General features: G+C 33.8%; 1 protein-coding gene and 1 long non-coding RNA gene across 2 annotated transcripts in view; both read right to left on the bottom strand.

The window, feature by feature from the left end:
* Nucleotides 1-6,574: 6,574 nt before the first annotated feature.
* LOC122135942 lies at nucleotides 6,575-7,628 on the bottom strand. Its single transcript, XR_006153794.1, has 4 exons — nucleotides 7,262-7,628; nucleotides 6,899-6,917; nucleotides 6,746-6,791; nucleotides 6,575-6,636 (listed from the first exon to the last, which is right to left on the bottom strand). It is a non-coding gene; the product is annotated as an uncharacterized LOC122135942 (long non-coding RNA).
* A 6,507-nt stretch (nucleotides 7,629-14,135) lies between these two features.
* LOC109062954 overlaps nucleotides 14,136-18,342 on the bottom strand; it is an 8,920-nt gene continuing 4,713 nt past the window's right edge. Inside the window, exons 4-8 of the mRNA XM_042715727.1 lie at nucleotides 16,336-16,440; nucleotides 16,138-16,233; nucleotides 15,787-15,879; nucleotides 15,012-15,086; nucleotides 14,136-14,565 (exon numbers count right to left, since the gene is read on the bottom strand). Coding sequence (XP_042571661.1) covers nucleotides 14,441-14,565; nucleotides 15,012-15,086; nucleotides 15,787-15,879; nucleotides 16,138-16,233; nucleotides 16,336-16,440 — 494 coding nt within the window. The 3' untranslated portion in view covers nucleotides 14,136-14,440. The remainder of the gene's footprint in view (nucleotides 14,566-15,011; nucleotides 15,087-15,786; nucleotides 15,880-16,137; nucleotides 16,234-16,335; nucleotides 16,441-18,342) is intronic.

The raw sequence follows: 18,342 nt of genomic DNA, 5'->3' as shown, positions 1-18,342 counted from the left end.
AGACTGGAAAAATGTTGCCTGGTCTGATGAGTCTCGATTTCTGTTGAGACATTCAGATGTTAGGGTCGGAATTTGGCGTAAACAGAATGAGAACATGGATCCATCATGCCTTGTTACAGTGCAGGCTGCTGGTGGTGTAATGGTGTGGGGGATGTTTAAATGCCACAGCCTACCTGAGCAAGTGCAACTTGGGCATCGTTTAAATCCCAAGGCCTACCTGAGCATTGTTTATGACCATGTCCATCCCTTTATGACCACCATGTACCAATCCTCTGATGGCTACTTCCAGCAGGATAATGCACCATGTCACAAAGCTCGAATCATTTCAAATTGGTTTCTTGAACATGACCATGAGTTCAATGTACTAAAATGGCCCCCACAGTCACCAGATCTAAACCCAATAGAGCATCTTTGGGATGTGGTGGAACGGGAGCTTCGTGCCCTGGATGTGCATCCCACAAATCTCCATCAACTGCAAGATGCTATCCTATCAATATGGGCCAACATTTCTAAAGAATGCTTTCAGCACCTTGTTAAACCACCAATGAGAACAAGGCAGTTCTGAAGGCGAAAGGGGGTCAAACACAGTATTAGTATGGTGTTCCTAATAATCTTTTAGGTGAGTGTATATAGGTGCAAATACAATAAATGTAAAGATTCAAGATATTCATTTTAAAACAAATATTTAGAAAAATAATACATATATAAAAAAAGCTCCCATAAAAGATCAACACCACCACCAACACCAGCTCTCCTTGATCCTCTGATAGGGTAAAAACAAAAAGAGCTCAACCAACTGCAATAGATGTTAGTCTAACCAAAGCTCTATGACTATAAACACAGTGGGGTCCAAAAGCGACAGTGAAATTCTGGAATTTTGAGCCCACGTACTGGCACTACAATTTAGCAGGGCTGTGATAAAAGCTGTGTTTCATATAAAAGCCATTTCTAACACTTTTCATTGGAGGCTGCATACCGCCCTCGGGGCTGTCTCTATTTAGAAAGTGAGGTAGCAGGACACCTCCAAATGCGACCTTCTTTCACAGAGAGGCCCCAGACGCTGTACGAGGTGTTTCCTTCCACTGCCAGAGAGAATCCACATACCTCTTCCATCACAGTAAACAAACCACCATTTCTATTTTGCAAAAAAAAAAAAAAAGTATTACCTGCATCATAACAAATTTAAAAAACCTTTAAAAATACAAATATATGTGGTGTTTAAATGTAAGTATTTTCAAGTTCTTCTTATTTAAGTTGTATTACCTGTAGGATTACAAATTTAAAAATCTGTTTAAAATATGCTGATCCTATGTTCTGACATAGCATCACATGGAAAATTAAGGTTATGTATATTGTGTATTCCATTTTGAGATGATGACATTCTAAGAAGATCAAGTCAAGCAGCCCAGGTGTCTGAAACATTAACCTTTTGTCTTCATGCACTTCCTGGACTATTGGGCATTGTCCCAAGTTAAAGGCGAATGCTCTCATGATAGTAAAAATGAAGGTATGCATACATTTCCACTGTTGCTGACTGGATTAGCACATATGCATTGGAATGACACTGTTATGCTGATGAGATCAGGGCTGTAAAACTCAGATAATTGTACTACACTTGCACTCCAATTTTCATACTTATTCCACATCTATTCAACCCCCATCCATCAAACTTACATAAACTACAATGTATCATTGCCTTAGTTAGACTTTTGATGACTGCGGCTGATGACTCGTGACTCCATGGCAGCTGCTCAATAAAGGAGTCCTGCTGAAGATACCCAAGAATCTCCTGGTCTTCGCTTCTGAGTTTCCAACAAACCTCAGATGCTAGATGTGGTAAACAGGATTACAAGTGTTTAGTGATTTTAACCTGTTAGCCAGCACCCCCCATTATGGGACTCACAGCTGAAAGTGCCCTACCTAATTTAAAATTGCAACAGTTCCTTACTTCAGTGTGTTACACATATATTTTGGTGTCTTTGGAAAGAAGACCCTTTGGGCTTTACTTTTTTATCAACCAGATTTGATAATGCTCAAAAATATTAAAAGTTATAGACACTGAAGTTCCTTTGAAAAAACACTTAACACACTTTAAATTTTTATAAAAAAAAAAAAAAAATAGATAATATTAATAATATAACAATGCTAACAATAACGAAAAATGTTGAACCCTTTGGTATTGTACATTTAACTAGCGTAAGAGCACAACAACGCTATGCTCATCCATCCATACAAAGCACACCAAATAAAACACACATACTTCCTGTTTCCTTTTCCACCCCCTATTAAGGCCGTCTTGATTAATTCTGGGTTGAGGACACTCCATATGCACATCCTGGCATCCAGAGGACGCCTACTAAATGAGACACAGCTATAAAGTTGCACGGCCAACCTGAAATATGATTGTCGAACAACACTATCCTACAAAAATCACAAGCTGACGATACACTACATTCCAATCTGACGATTACAGTACTCCCAAATTATTAGATTAATTGGTGCATGTCAAAGATTTCATCATGCAAAGTTTTCATTTGGAGCGCTCAACAACTCAAAAGTAGTCATTGATAATATCTAAATTATCAATATCTGCCATCACACATTAACTTCATCAGCCCAAAATAGAAATTTTTAAACATTTGTAAGCATACCTGTAAGTGATGTATGGAATTTTATTATTATTATTTTATTTTATTTATTTTTTGGGCTTCTCAGCACCAGACTGCTGTTGTATTTTCTCTAGGTGTGTGGCAGAAGTGGGAATGTGCCATGTGAGCTTATTGTTTTCAACATAAAATGCTATTTTTATAATTATGTTTACATTTACACTTGTGTTTATGTTAATATTGATATGGAATGAAAACAGAGATGGTGTCCCCTGGAAGTTAGTGCCCTACATAAACTGTGTAATCTGCGTATGGGGAGTGGCAGTACTGGCATATTATGGGACATCCCCAATAAAAACTGACCATTGTGTTTTATACTTATGTGAAATAAAGGCATACTATTTAACATAAACTGTTTTTTTTTCTTTCCATTTTGAACTTATTTCGAAAGTATACAGTTCTCTCATTTATATATATATATATATATATATATATATATATTTTTTTTTTTTTTAAATGGAACCTCTGTGACGTCACACATAATAAATGCACGTGACTGACAAAAACAGAATGCAATTATTCTTTGGAACTGAATTCCCAGATGTCGTTCTCGAGCATTTTAAACAGTAAGACTATCAATTACAAATAATACACTATATATCAATTAAAAAATGTTTCCTTGAAAGGTTTTACAAAATAAATGTCAATTCTTTTTAGCCATTAACATCATATAATTCAATCAGTCATTCTTTTCCTCAATACCAAAATACCAATATTCATCAGAACTTGCGACCATAGTTAGGTTAGTTAATGCTTTTGAGGAATGTTCCCCTGATCTGTAACTTTTCAAAAATGTTTGATGCTCAACAATAGTTTTTGTAACTTATTTTACATCCTTATGTTAAGTACAAGTTAAAATAAGAACAATATCACTTTTTGCTCTTGTTGAGACACAGGTGACCCGCCCCGTGACAAATGTGAGGGAAGCCAACCGTCTCTGGTGAGCTGTTTCAACTGAAACAAACTTGCACTGATTGATCTTAAAATATGTCAGTGTCTTTGTTTTGTCTCAAGATACACACCAGTAATGTGTTTTTTTTTTCTTTCTTTCTTTTTTTTTCTAAGGCATGTTTATTAAAATTACTAAAGTGTCCCAATTAAACTATGGCCTAATCCTGGCTTAGTCTAAGCCCTGTCTATGAAATCAGGCCAATGTTTATATTTATAGTAAATCTCTCAAAAATTATGTTTGGGTCTTGTTTCATACCACAAGAATAAAAATAAGCTTAAAACATTTTGTATGCGTGTGCTCATTGTCATGTCAATTAACCTCCATCATTGTGTTACTCCACTGATCCACTGGCTGGAGTTTCATCAGACCCTTTCTGGGTTTGGGACAAGACATATCCTAAAAAAGCCATTCAAAAGTAGATGTGTAAACATAAGTTATATATTAATACTTTTCATTTGACACTTACTTGTGACTTCTTAAAAGTATGTTCTATATATGTGTAGTATGAATGAAATTTGGAAACACTACATTCATGCCAGTCACTGTCATTCACAAATCCTTCCCTGTGGCCTCATGGGATAGTACAGTGAATATGAATTTCAGGATCTTGAAATAGAAGGTCATCCAGGTACATTTTGCATACTGTTTTTTTTGCCTACTATATAGCACGGATAGACATATTTGGATGCAGCATGTGTGTTTTTGTGGTGTCATCAGCCAATCAGTGTGTTATCATGTAGTCACATTTTGGATCCAGAGTGTATTTTCTAAATTTTCTATTCATATTAATCATATATTTATTCTACTTTTATATTTTCTATATTATTTTCTATTTTTCTATATAGGAACTTAAAATACATCAATTAACATGTTTTTATTGTAGCACCCTTTTACATTAAAATTTAAAAAAAAAATTATATCACCCAGCAAAACATTAAGAAAATTATCAAGTTTAATAACTAAACATTCTCCTTATATCACATGTCAATTTATTAAATATAATTTACATTAAATACAATACTAACCTGGACCCGTATTCACAAAACATTTTATCTTACCACTAAGAGTTCTCCTAAATAGCAGTAAAGGTTTTTAGCTAAGAGTTTTCTCTTAAAACCAATTAACAAAGCTGCTGAGACAAACTTTTATTAAGGAACAGAGAGAAGTCTTCAGCTCAGAGTAAGGGGGCGGAGTTTACCTCATTGCTATGGATGATGTCAGCGATTGGCTGATAGTCTCTGTCAGAGATTTATTCATAGAAATATTTTAGAGCGCAATATTATGTTGCCATATTCAAATAAAGATTTTAAAATGCAGGCTAAGTGTCACTAATTAAACAAGTAGACTATATATTCAGCTAATGGTCAGCCTCTTATATGATAAGCCATATTTGAGGTCGATGAATGTTAGGTGAACATATGGATGTCCTGCCCGATGTACTATGTTTCCTCATTAATGATTTGTGATTTCACGACTTCATGTGGATTTTTTTTTTTTTTTTTTTTTTTTTTGCGACTAATGTAGTTTTGGTAATATGCATATAAACAGCCTTTTAATTAGCAGAATAATCATGGCTGATAGTAAGACATGCAAACATAAAATAAAACCAAACTGGACAGATATTAAGGATATAGCTAATAAAACATTTTGGGATAACTTTTAAAAGCTGATTATCGTCAAATGTTTCTAAAATGTTTACATTCACATTGGCAGATTGAGGCAGATTGCTGGCAACAGCTATTTTATGATAGTTCAGATTTGGTCTTAGTGACTTAGGAGTCCTCTTCACTACTCCTAATGTTTCACAGATTTAGGAGCTAATTTTACTTTGTGAAATACCCTTAGAACAAAAATGTAGGAGTCCTGACACTGACGCCCATTATTTTTAAGATTTTCTCCTAAATTGGCTAGTTATGAGCTACTTTTAGCCTTTAGATGTTTTGTGAATACGGGCCCTGATATGATTGGAGACATGTTTTCAGCTCTTTTGTTTGGAGAGAGGTAAGGAAAAGAGATGATAAATGGATTATTCCGTTCCATTAAAAATAATAAATGCAACAAATCAAATTTAGTTTAGACTTCCATGGTTCAAAAACATGTCAAATTAGCAGATAAAGTGAAGAGGAACTCTTCTATATCTTTATAATATTTATAAATGCCCATATGAAGATATAAACTGATCTGATCCTGATAATAGCAAATGTACTCAATGAACAAGCAGTCAAATATCATTGTGAAAAATTGCAAGTTAAGTCAAAGTATTCTTCTGAAATGTTTAAAATTGTTCAGAACTGACTCCACACCTACCAACAATTTTATTTAAACCACAGTTTCACCACAAAGGTTTGGGTCAGAGGACTCCGAGGAGTGTTTTTGCACCAGGCTCATAACTTCATGCATCATATATAAAACTGTGAAAAACAACTATAGCAATTAAGACACTTTACAAACTGCTTGTTCATTTTAAATGTTGCATAAATATTTTTGCATAGATTTTGGCACAGATCTGTTTAACTTCAGCAATATTAGCTGAAAATATGTGAGCTTCATACCACTCATGCAATAGCCTCATAAACATTTACAAAACACAAGTTCAGCTCTTTCATATTTAACTAAATATTCAAAGATGAATAAACACACAATTTTAATAACACACCACATTTACATAGAAGCTGTACCTCAATCTGTTTATGAAAAAAATAAAAATTAGTTCTTGTTCATAATAACTATTACAATAAAGTTATATGAAACCTAATACTGTAACAAAAATACAGCATGTTTTACTTTTGAAATGATTTGGCAACCAATACAAAATTATCAAGTTATTTGTAACAGAATGTCACTAGACTCTCTGCTTTACAGTTTAGTTTTCAGTCTCCGTTTGTTGGTTTTTACTGAAGAGGAACTCTTTTGCAGACAGACAGAGCAGTCAGAGGCAGAGTTTCACGTCCTGTAATCTGTGAGAACATCAGGATCAGCTGCAGACAGAATCTCCATTTCAAGAGTCTGTGGTGTATTCTGTGTTTAAAACAAGACGTTGTTTGGTACAAATCAGTACTTCACGCTAAGATGTCAAAGATTATATTGCAGATCAGCCGATACATTATGTATATAATTATTACATTACCATGAGTTGACCTCTTTGATGTGAGTTCCTTTGATTGTGTGTAGATCTGTATTTAGAAACAGAATTACAGATTAAACATGGATACATACACAGCTGAATGTACTGCATATACACATACTGTACATACTGTGTTGAATAAAAATCTGAACTTACCCAGTTGTAACAATCCTCACTGTGTGACAGGAGACATTAGAGAGAAAGTTTTTAAAATGTTAATAATCAATTGAATCAAATTATTGAATCAAATCAGAATCACAGCAAATAAATCAGATTCTGTAAGTATTTTGAACAGATTTGATGGCCTTTGACCAATTTTTTAGCAAATGTTCCTAAAAACCTCTCACATACAAATCATACTAACGTTCCTGAGCTTGAGTCACTATCTATAAAGTTCACTGCTGGAAAATTTAATAGATTTTAATCTTTCTCTGTGTCATTATACTAACACTTTTGCTTTTATTATCACAGTGCAAAAGTAAACAAAAATAAATTAAAAAGAGATGTAAAGATACTTACAGTAAGCATGCATTTGTAAAATCAGCCAATACAAGACAAAAACACTTTCAGAAGGGAAGACAATGACTCTCAAATCCTTCACGACACGCTCACCATTTCCTAAGAATTAAAAGAATAACAAAGAAGAGAAAGAAGCACAGGACATTTGAAAGCAAAATGATAAAGCAATATTTAATATTTGTAAAATGTTATCCTGCTGTGCTCAATTCATTTTCAGCATTCGTTTTTGCATTATATAAAATGGTGTGATATTTAAAAGATTTCTATAATATCTATAAACGGCTATACACACATACACAAATGCATATATACAAATATGGAAATACAAACATAATTATTTGCGGAAATGATAGATATTGACTTACGTGCTTTCTCGCGATGCTTTCAGGATGAGTTCCTGCTGTCCAGTGCTAAATAGAGTTCAACAAAAACAAGACATCAAATTGTATCAACACCACCAAAACATGAACATGATTTCATTACAGCGAGCCACTATAACAGATGCACAAAACAATCAAATAGTTGCATTAATTATGATAAGATCTCTTTTCTGTGCAACACTATCAAATTGTATCTCTCTCTCTCTTTATATATAAATATAATGTTATAATGTGTGTGTGGGTATGGAATTAGCAATCCTAATCATTTGGAGTTATACTAGAATTTAGCAGTCAATAATTACATGTATTTGATTCTTGTTGGCTCGCCTCAGTCTGTCGTCGTCTTCGCGCTTCAGCCCGTAAATGCGCCTTATTTGCTGCCATACAGACTCTTGAATGTTCTGCCTCTGTTAAAACAAAACTCAAATCTGATTTGAAAGTCAAATGGATGAGCAGAGAATATAGATTTAGTAATAAAAAATACAGTGACAAGACGTTTCATTATTGAATAAATGACTGAAAATGGCTAAATTTGAAAAAACCAACCTTTATAAAAAAATAAATAAAAAACTCTGAATAACTCAAGAAGGCTTAGTAAAGTGAGATAATATTGTATCGAGTGTTGGATAGTAACTGGTTATATAATCTGGATTATTTAATCAGATTCCAAAAATGAAGTACTTGTAATTAGACTAATTACTTTTTAAAAATACTCATAATCAGACTACAGTTACTTTTTTAATGACATAATGGTTGCATATGCACACAATGGCAGCAGATTCTCCATTATTTATTGATTCTCATTAATTCTACTTTTTATCTCTCTTAAATTTTCCTTTCTAAACCAGTCTATTCCTTTAATGTATGTTCAAAAAGTCTTCCAGTTTCATGGAACTGCACACACTATTCACTAGTCAGGTGATTATAATTACACAGAAAATGTAGAGGCCACACAGCACTGGATCACTGGATTTACAGAAATCATTGCACTTTTAAGATGATATATTTCTTAAAAACATTACTGTATTACTTTCCTGGAAATCTGTATAAACTCTACATTTGCTAACGATTGGAAAGGACTACACATCTAATTTAAAATCTTAAAAAAACAATGAGGTAAGCTTGTTTTCTCAACATGCACATGATGTAAATTTCTAGTAGCACAGCAAAGCATCTGAATACTTATTTCAATGTAACATTTTTTTTTTTTTTAAATACATTTCCTGGATTAATCACATATATCTTTTTTGCTTTGTCATTATGATGCATAAAGGGTAGATTGATGGAAGAAAAACTTAAGTATTGTAGTATAAGCCTGCAACATAAAATGTGGTAAAAAGTAAGGGGTCTGAATACTTCCAGACATCAAAGTTCAGTCTTATGTTTATTGCAAAACTCACCGTCACCCTCATGACCAATAAAGTGATTAGTAAGAAATAAAAAAATAAAAAATGTGCAGTTCAGGAAGTGCAAAGAATAATGAGTATATCTGCTTTATATAACTTAATTTCCCTTAATATTAACTAAATTAACTAACAATATAACTAATGAGTTATACCATTTTAATACATAAAACAGCATTGTTTCATTTATGTTTTTAATCTGCCAGTATTTTAGACATATCACAGTTATCTAATTTCTACATCTTACATTTTGCATATTGTCCTTACTCTTTTGCCATTATACTTAGTGGAGTAATAAAAAGACAATGCAAGTCACAAGCACTGTAAGTCAGTGATGGATAATACCTTTCAACACGTGTTTCAGCACACAGTATTCAAAGACCACTGTTATCTTCAGAACTTCAAGAAATAAAATGACACAGATCCATTCCAAGGTACTATGTAATGAAAGCAGGCACTTTTGATCCAGCACAAGTATGTCTCACAAAAACAAAATATTTGCATGTATTCCTAAGTTTAAGCTATTCTATGGCTATCACTCATCATGAATTAAAATGTAGTCCTGTTTGGATTTTAGAAGATGTAAAAATACGTTAATCCACAGTCCCAGGCCAAGATCCCCAAGCTAAACTAGCCTACAGAGAAATGTCTGTCATGCAGGCAGGTTTAGCTTCCCTTTCTAATAAAAAAAATCAAAAAAAAAAAAAACATAACACCTTCTCCCCCCTCTAATAATATTCTAGCTATGGTTGGAATGAGCATAAATCGCTAGGATGATATCCAGGATTGTTGTATTATGCTCGGCAATATTGTTATTTATCCATCTCTGGGGTGAGGAGCCTTGTGAATGAAAAGATGACCTTCTGCTTTAGCTTTCACAAGTCACATACAAAACTGAACTCAGGTCTGGCACGGGATCAATTAGAAAAGGAGCAGGGAATGAGGAAAATCAAAATGCCAGCCTTTACTTATAATATTTCTTAATGCATGCTTTGTTTGAGCACTTACACTGTGAGCAAAATTCATTTCACTCACTTTTTCACAAGAGCAATCAACAGCTTGATGGATAAAATCCAAGTCGTAATCCCGAGTTTTTGATGCTGACTTTAAATCACTTTATAAAAACATCATGCATTACTCAAACAAATGTCACAATATGGCAGTAAAGTGAACAGCAGGAGCTTCAGTTTTGATGCTGACTTTAAATCACTTTATAAAAACATCATGCATTAAGCAGGATGTAATTTTATTTATATACAATAATATTTAATATCATCACAAATTTATGCATACATGATTATTACAGGATTTACTCTTTTCAAACCTATACAAACACATTATCGGCTTACATTACTTGGAATCATAATTACTTACATTTAAATCTACATTTAAAACTAGCTAAAAGATGAATAAAAAAACAGCATACAGTAACAGAACAAATACCAAAACAAAAAACAAAATAACAAAAAAAAAACAATCAAAAAAACACCCAATCAAACAAAACAGTCAATTGAAGCAAGGTGGTCAATAATCTGTCATTAAGAAACATGCATATATGATTTACTCTGAATGTTTAGATGTTAAAGTCACTGAAATAAAGAGTCTCAAGTATTGAACTTTCTTGTGAAGCTCTTATTGTCTTAATTTAGGCTCAGATTTATGTCCACATATAAATCTACAAAATTACGAAGATGGTTCTACATCAAGGTGAAATTGGCTGAACTACAAACAACTAGATTTTTATCACAGGAAAAAAAAAAATCAGTTTATCAGTTTAATAAATTATGAAAGGATCAATATTAAGGCATTACCTGGATAGGAAAGTCCAAATGAGTACATCAACTGGAACAATTGGAAAAAAGAAAACATAAATGTCCAGTCAGGGCTAAGATTCATTCATCAAACATAAACCAACATCAACCATCAATGAATTCAACAACCATGACAATACAAATGCACACATAACTTACAAATACACAAGCATCAGATCTTAACCTGCAGCAGCTTTGAATGCTTTTATAACAGAGTGTGGAGCACTACATTTAGGTCACACAAAGATAACATTAGCAATGCTCTCCCATATATACAGCATAATTTACAATATAATTTGTTTTTATACAAAAAACCATTCCTTTCTTCTTCTCATATCATATTCTCACACAAGTGTGATATTAGAGTCCAACAGACCTCACCACCGTTAGTATCACTCCGCTTGCCGAAGTTGCCGTATTTCTTACATTGAGTGTCATCGTGGACACCCAAATCCACGGTTGTGGCTAGAAGGGATACAGCTCCGTCCGGAAGCTAACAGTACATTTAATTTTCTATCTATTAGATTGTGTTTTATTATCGTCTACACCTACCCCAACCCTAAACCTACCCCTTACAAGAATGAAAAAATAGTAACTATTGTTGTACAGTTTGACAAAAATTACGGTGTATTGATGTGTGCATGCCCAGTAGCGCCATAGTATCCCTTCTAGTCTTTACCCAAATCCACAATAGTTTTAAAAATAATACTGTTTTGTGTCACGAAGTGCAGTTTTAAGAGCTTTTTAGGCGAGAATGTGCTTGCTTGGACGTCAAATATGCGGTTTGTTAATAAAGATAACGTCTGCTTGAAAATTTGCTTCGAAATCTTTTGGTGATGTGAGCTCCAGCAGCTGTTCAGCGCTCATTACACCCGCCGAGAGTGCTTCACCCCGGCCAGATCTTCTGGAAGCCACATATTGTTTAAACATCACAAAAAATTCTAAACATGAAAAACAAACCGCCAGACTTAAATCCCATTAAACTATTATTTGTCCCAATAAAAAATAATTTTATCAAGAGCAAATAGTTTTAGCAAAATCTAATCATCATGTTTATGTAAATTCAATGCTGTATACACTATATCGTGCTGCCATTGTACGGTTGACCGGATTGCCTAGCAACTTTTATGATGGCTGTTGTTGTTGTTTATTAAATATGATTATTCAATAAATAATATTTATATAAATAATGTAGTGATGGCGACAATAGACAAAAGAGACAACACAGCAATAAATACATTTTTTTATACAATCTATTGTGTTCGTGATGGTGATTTTAGTTACATTGTTCCGCCATTAGATGGCGACAAGAGACAAGTGAGTCAGCACTGCAGTAAAGACTTTGAAATTGAAAAATACACTTTTGTAAACGCAAGTTATGCCGCATTTCAGGCAACCCGTAACCCGTGTTTTTCCTCAACCTCAAACCTTATACAAATTAAACTGGAACTGGAAAGTCAAACAAACCACTTACCACCCACCAACTAACTTACTACTAGATCGATGTAATCCAAGACAGTTACCAGCTCTGACGTCACATAGCCCGCAAAACAGCTATGGCAGCCCCTACGGATAATATTGCCTACGGATGCAGTGTTTTTGCAAGTGGTACACGTTGAAAAAACGTTTTTAGGACAATATAACGTTGCAATAAAATTTATAATCTAGCTACAATTCCTTTTGCTAAGTGCTTCTCAGAGGAAGTTTAGGCGGATTCACTGAGCGAACGCTACAAAGTCGTGAATCGTGGTTTGAAGTCTTGACTTACGGGCTCAAAAACCTGCCTGGAACGCAGCATTATTTTTACTTTCAACAACGACGCAGCTAACAAATGCACTGAGCAGCGCTGTCATCAGAAATCACTCTTAATAGATAAAAGGATATTGACGATACGACAAAGATCACGCTTTCCTCAGTGGACATTAAAACGTATGTTTTATTGTGTGTAGGAGACTGAGATGCTGTATCAGATGCAGGTAATCACACTTGCTCAGTCCATCTATCTCTCATAATACTTTACAAATACAGCAAGCTTTTAATACAATAATACAATAAGCTTTCAGTGAAGCAACTCAACGTTCTTTTGTTACTAGCTCTAAAGTGACGTTTTGAAATAAATAACGGAAACGGGCTCAGCTGTTAAACTGTCGATTTTAGATTTAAATCTGTTGCGGAAGTTAGTAGTTCTTAACAAAACACAAAATATAAATACAAAACACACTACATTCTAATTTATAAACAAACTACACACTCCAAACCCTTCTAAACAATACTAAAAACGCAGTATCACACTCGTTGAAGTGAGATATGGCTATATATCGGCACTCTTTGATTACCTACGGCCGAATCACAGCCAGGCCGATATACAGCCATACCTCACCTCTACGAGTGTTATATTGCTCATGTAACTGTGCTTGTTCCTTTCGTTGGTTTAAGTAGTAGAGGGTGGTAACAGTCCAGAATATTATACATTTTACATTCCGCATTTATTTATTTTTTTCCCCCTTAAGCTTTCTTTTATTTTTTTGCTTTATCAACACTCAGTAATAGTGGTTTATGTAAGCTTCGCGTCGTGGCCGCATCACCCCCTCTGGTGTGCATTATTTTTCTAATAATTCAACGGCCCGTCGTCAATTATTCCGCTTATACTATGGTTACCACACCTCAAGACATCGATCTGATGATTTATTTAAAGGGATTCGTCCGACATTCGTCTGACATATAAAGTGCTCTAATGTCACCTATTTTGCTCACTTCCAGTAGACCAGTCTAGAATTCAGCTATTAAATCTTACCCCACCCCCTCTTTAAAATCCTGTAAACATGAACCCTGAAGTCAGTAACCCTGATTACTCAAACTGACTGAAAGACAGAGCTTACAAGTGTCTAGTATATTCTTCATTTCAAAATAATCAGATTACATCCTTTTATAATTTATACTTTATTGCATGTATACTGTTTCCCTAACCTTCCCTCTTTCCCTGGTTCAGATTAAGTTGGTATGGCCTCAATGAGAATTGTTGATAATAATGAAGCTGTTAGAAAGAGAGCGAGAGCGACAGAGACACACAGAGAGAGATTGTGTGAATTAGGCTAACGTACCTCTGTGTATCTATAAACGGTGCTGACATTACATCGCTAGTGAGAAATGTCATGTGTAGTCTTTAAGTTGCTACACTGTATAGGCTAACTGATAAAATCGTCAGGGCAGCGCTGACAACACCTTTTTGTGCAAACTGCGTGACCGTTATTATAGCTTTACTATATGCGAAGTGATATGGAACTGTAATGCGGTCAAGAGAGCTGCCTGGAACTACGTTCGCCATGCATTTTCCAGAAAATAATTGCACACCTCAGAACATTCGTCAGCCAATCAGATTCAAGCATTCAACGGCCCTGTAGTATAACTAAAGCTAATAGTACTATTAAACATTAACACACACTTAGACCTAAAAGGAAAGTGTATGGCTCTTTTGTATGTACTTGATTATCATTTTTGGTAATTGTAGAATAAAAAAAAAAAAACATTTGTTTTGTTAATTTACATTTATCAACGTAATAAATCTGTGCTTACTTAGCTTGCCACTCAAATCATACAGAAACCCTTACCTTCACTCAGGAAGAGACAGACCAGCACAACAACTCCAAAGCATATTCCTGAGGATAAACGGCGTTCACGTGCACTAATTCTCCAGCCATATGCAAAAAAAACTATAGAAACAGATATAAAAATTAAATATCACACAAGATACATGATGTCCTGTGCAAGAACAGAACATATGTAAATGTGGTGAACTGAATAGTGTTTGTCAAACAATTCTCATTGAGGCCATACCAACTTAATCTGAACCAGGGAAAGAGGGAAGGTTAGGGAAACAGTATACATGCAATAAAGTATAAATTATAAAAGGATGTAATCTGATTATTTTGAAATGAAGAATATACTAGACACTTGTAAGCTATGTCTTTCAGTCAGTTTGAGTAATCAGGGTTACTGACTTCAGGGTTCATGTTTACAGGATTTTAAAGAGGGGGTGGGTAAGATTTAATAGCTGAATTCTAGACTGGTCTACTGGAAGTGAGCAAAATAGGTGACATAAGAGCACTTTATATGTCAGAATAAAGAACATGGCTTCTGTTGTGTGGATTTTACCCACCTGAATAAACAATGACTGTAAGAACAGTAAGTTCATGTGTTATTCTGAAAAACCTGATCCATGATGTAAGGCTGTCTGTGGAAAGAAAGGGTTGAATACATAAAATTAATATTTTTTAAAAGCACTAATGCACTGCATTGTATTATATTATGTTAGTCCTGTCCTAATTGACTAAATTATGCTGTTCTCTGTTGAGATATCACATATTCTTACACCCAAGGTGAAATACTGAAGCATGTTTGTGCATCACTGTGCAGATGACAAATGAATCCCACAGATACTTTATTACCTCTGCATTTGAATGACACTGTTATGCTGATGAGATCAAGGCTGATTCCTGTACTTCATTAGCATGCTATGGGTTAGATTGTCTCCACCTCTACTGTATGTATCCCTCCCACTTGAATGTATAAAAACTTCAAAGTATCACTGCTTTGATTAGACTTTTGATGACTGCAGCGCCATCCAACGCGTTCTCAATAAAGAATTCTGCTGAAGATTACCCAAGAGTCTCCTGGTCTTCCCTTCTGAGTTTCCAACAACACATACAATATTGTTGCCAAGAACATATTCAGAAAATAAACTTGAGTTTGTGGTTTGAAAAAACAAAACAAAAACAATAAATCATTGTGCTTCAGTATTTGACCCTTTACTGTATTTAACTGCAATAAAATTAATCACTTACAATATTGTAATGCTAAGACTTAATATGTTGCCAACAATATGCATTTACTGATCTTCTTAAAAAATAAATAAACTTTAAATCCTAACATACCTTGAAGATACTTCAAATAGCGCAAAGCCCACATCAACATAACAGGCCTCAGAATATAAAGAGCACAGCAGGTGATAGCCTCATGCAGAGATCCTGAAACAGAATATTTAATTATGGAATTCAGATATTAAATGATAAAAACTGTGTGACAAAAAATGAGAAAGTGTTAAAGAGTCTCACCATTACATAACACACACAAACACAACACACCAACATGTGAGTCAGGGATGAGAAAAATCTGTACATTATTATGAACAGAAACTAACAAAATCTACCATATTATTAAGATTACATTAATATTATTTTACATATTTACAAACATAACTAAGAACACTAAACTACTGCACTCACCTTCAGTAAAGCCCCAAAACATGAAGGCCAAGAACATACAGATGTTTGGACAAAAGACCAGAGAAACCTGAAGAGTCCAGATTATGCTGCTGGTGTCTGGAGAGAATATGCAGAATAATCACAGTTAAATCAATTAAACACTCACACTGAAACATAGAGATTTAAATCACAACAATTCCCTTCTGAGCACAGGCCTACCAGTGTTTTTTGATCTGTAGTAGATCAGAGAGCAGAACAGAAGCACAGCTCCAGATCCAGCAGCAAAACAGAAAAATATCACAGCTACGTGCCAAGAAGAGAAACCTGTGAAACACAAACATCAGGTATACAGATGGTAGACAACCAAAATGAGTAATACCGCGTGCCATACTGCCACAGTCGCAGAGGGGTCAGCACGGCGTTAACTTCAAGTCAGTCAGTGTTAAAATCCTTCGCGAAAAATGAGATAAAAGGAGGAGGTAAAACAACAATAACATTGATATAACATTGATATGGTACAATGTTATATAACATGATATAACATTGTACCATCTTTTAAAAACCATTAAAAAATGTACAGTGAGTTAATTTCAAAATGTAGGGTAGTCTTAGGCTAAATTAAAAAAATTAAAAGAAGACCTTTACACAAAGGATCTTATGCTTGCTATTGTTATTAAACAGTCATTAAATATAAGGCCTATATATATCGGATAAAAAGCTAAATGTTTTCTACTTCGGTTCATTCTTGGTTTAAAAAAAAATCCTTCAGGTTCCATTTGCAGATAGAAATGAGAACGGTCCAGCATTTAGCAATAATTATGATTCATTCTGTTATTATTCTTGATTTTTCAAACTGCTAAAACTTTGCATTTTTGAATTATGCCTTTACTGTGTGACCAAAAATTTTGTATTTTCTGTTTCAGCTGTTTGATCGCCAGCTGGTGCCCTTCAAGCAAGACATTCATTGGAAACAGTAGCCGTTCACCGTGCCATTCGGCGCGAGCAGCGGTCCACTTTGGCATATTTTTGTTAATTCACGCGTGAACTACAAAGCCTATTTTTCCTAATGAATAATAGTTAAGCTTGAAATAGGCAACATCACGAATATGGAAACGTTTGGATTTCTCCTATAATGAGAGCCCAACCTTACCTTATGGTTCGCTTTATAGCTATTATTATTCATTTTTTTTTGTTTGTTTGTTTATAGCTAAGCCTATATTATTATATACTGCAATTTTATTTATCCATTAGAATTATATATTTGTAATTATTGTTCTGTTCTGATAAATTTGTTAAATTTAAAGGATTTGTTGTTAAGTGAAGAGAACTAAAAATATCCTGTTGGCACATTATAACATTATTAGGCCAGCCGCTATTATTTCTGAATGTAATAAAATGCAACTTATACATGACTTTATATATTCTTATATATATACTTATATATTTTTTCCCTCTCACAAACTTAATTTATTTTTTTAGCCTGTTTTAAAAAATAAATAAATAAATAAATAAAAAAAATAACATGCAGCAAAAGCGAAAATATGTGATTAATCGGTTAAAATTTGTTACTGTGGGGTAATTATAATTATTATATACTTAGGAACAGAGTCTGGGCCTAATCTAGGCTATCCAGGGTTTTTTATTTTTTTTTTTAATTTTCATTGCATCTGAAAATGACTTTGTGCAGCACATTCACGCTCAACCTGCCTCGTGCGTTGCTCAGCTGTGGACGATTTAAAAATGTTTGATATAAAGGTTGCTGTCCCATGTTATACAGGAATTGTTCATTTAAAAAAAAATCGAATTATATTGTTAGTTCTAATTATATTGTTAACACAAGGTTAATTTAGGCTATTTAACATGCACTGTGACATTTTACCCTTTTAACTTATAAACTCCTTTGAGATTTTGAAGTCAGTTTAATAGTATTGAAGTTCAAGTTTTTTAAAAAAGGTTTTAAATGCTTAAATTATTTCTATGAATTAATAATATGTTATCAGGTTTTAATTGCTTAAATTGAAACTATGAATTAATAATATGTTATCATGTTTATTCTTTGTAAGAAAATAAGTGTTTATTCTTCAAGAAAATAAGGAAAAAATAAGGGAGACTGATCAAATATTATTCATATTTGTTTTGCTTCACCTATTTATGTAAGCTACAATTATTCTAAAAAAAAAAAAAAAAATTAATTAAAAAAAAAAAATGTACCAGCAATACGTAATG

The sequence above is a fragment of the Cyprinus carpio genome, chromosome A3 (genome assembly GCF_018340385.1).
Source record: "Cyprinus carpio isolate SPL01 chromosome A3, ASM1834038v1, whole genome shotgun sequence".
NCBI classification, from domain to species: Eukaryota; Metazoa; Chordata; class Actinopteri; order Cypriniformes; family Cyprinidae; genus Cyprinus; species Cyprinus carpio.
The sequence above is the reverse complement of the archived record's forward strand: the minus strand, read 5'-3'. Positions and strand labels throughout refer to the sequence as shown.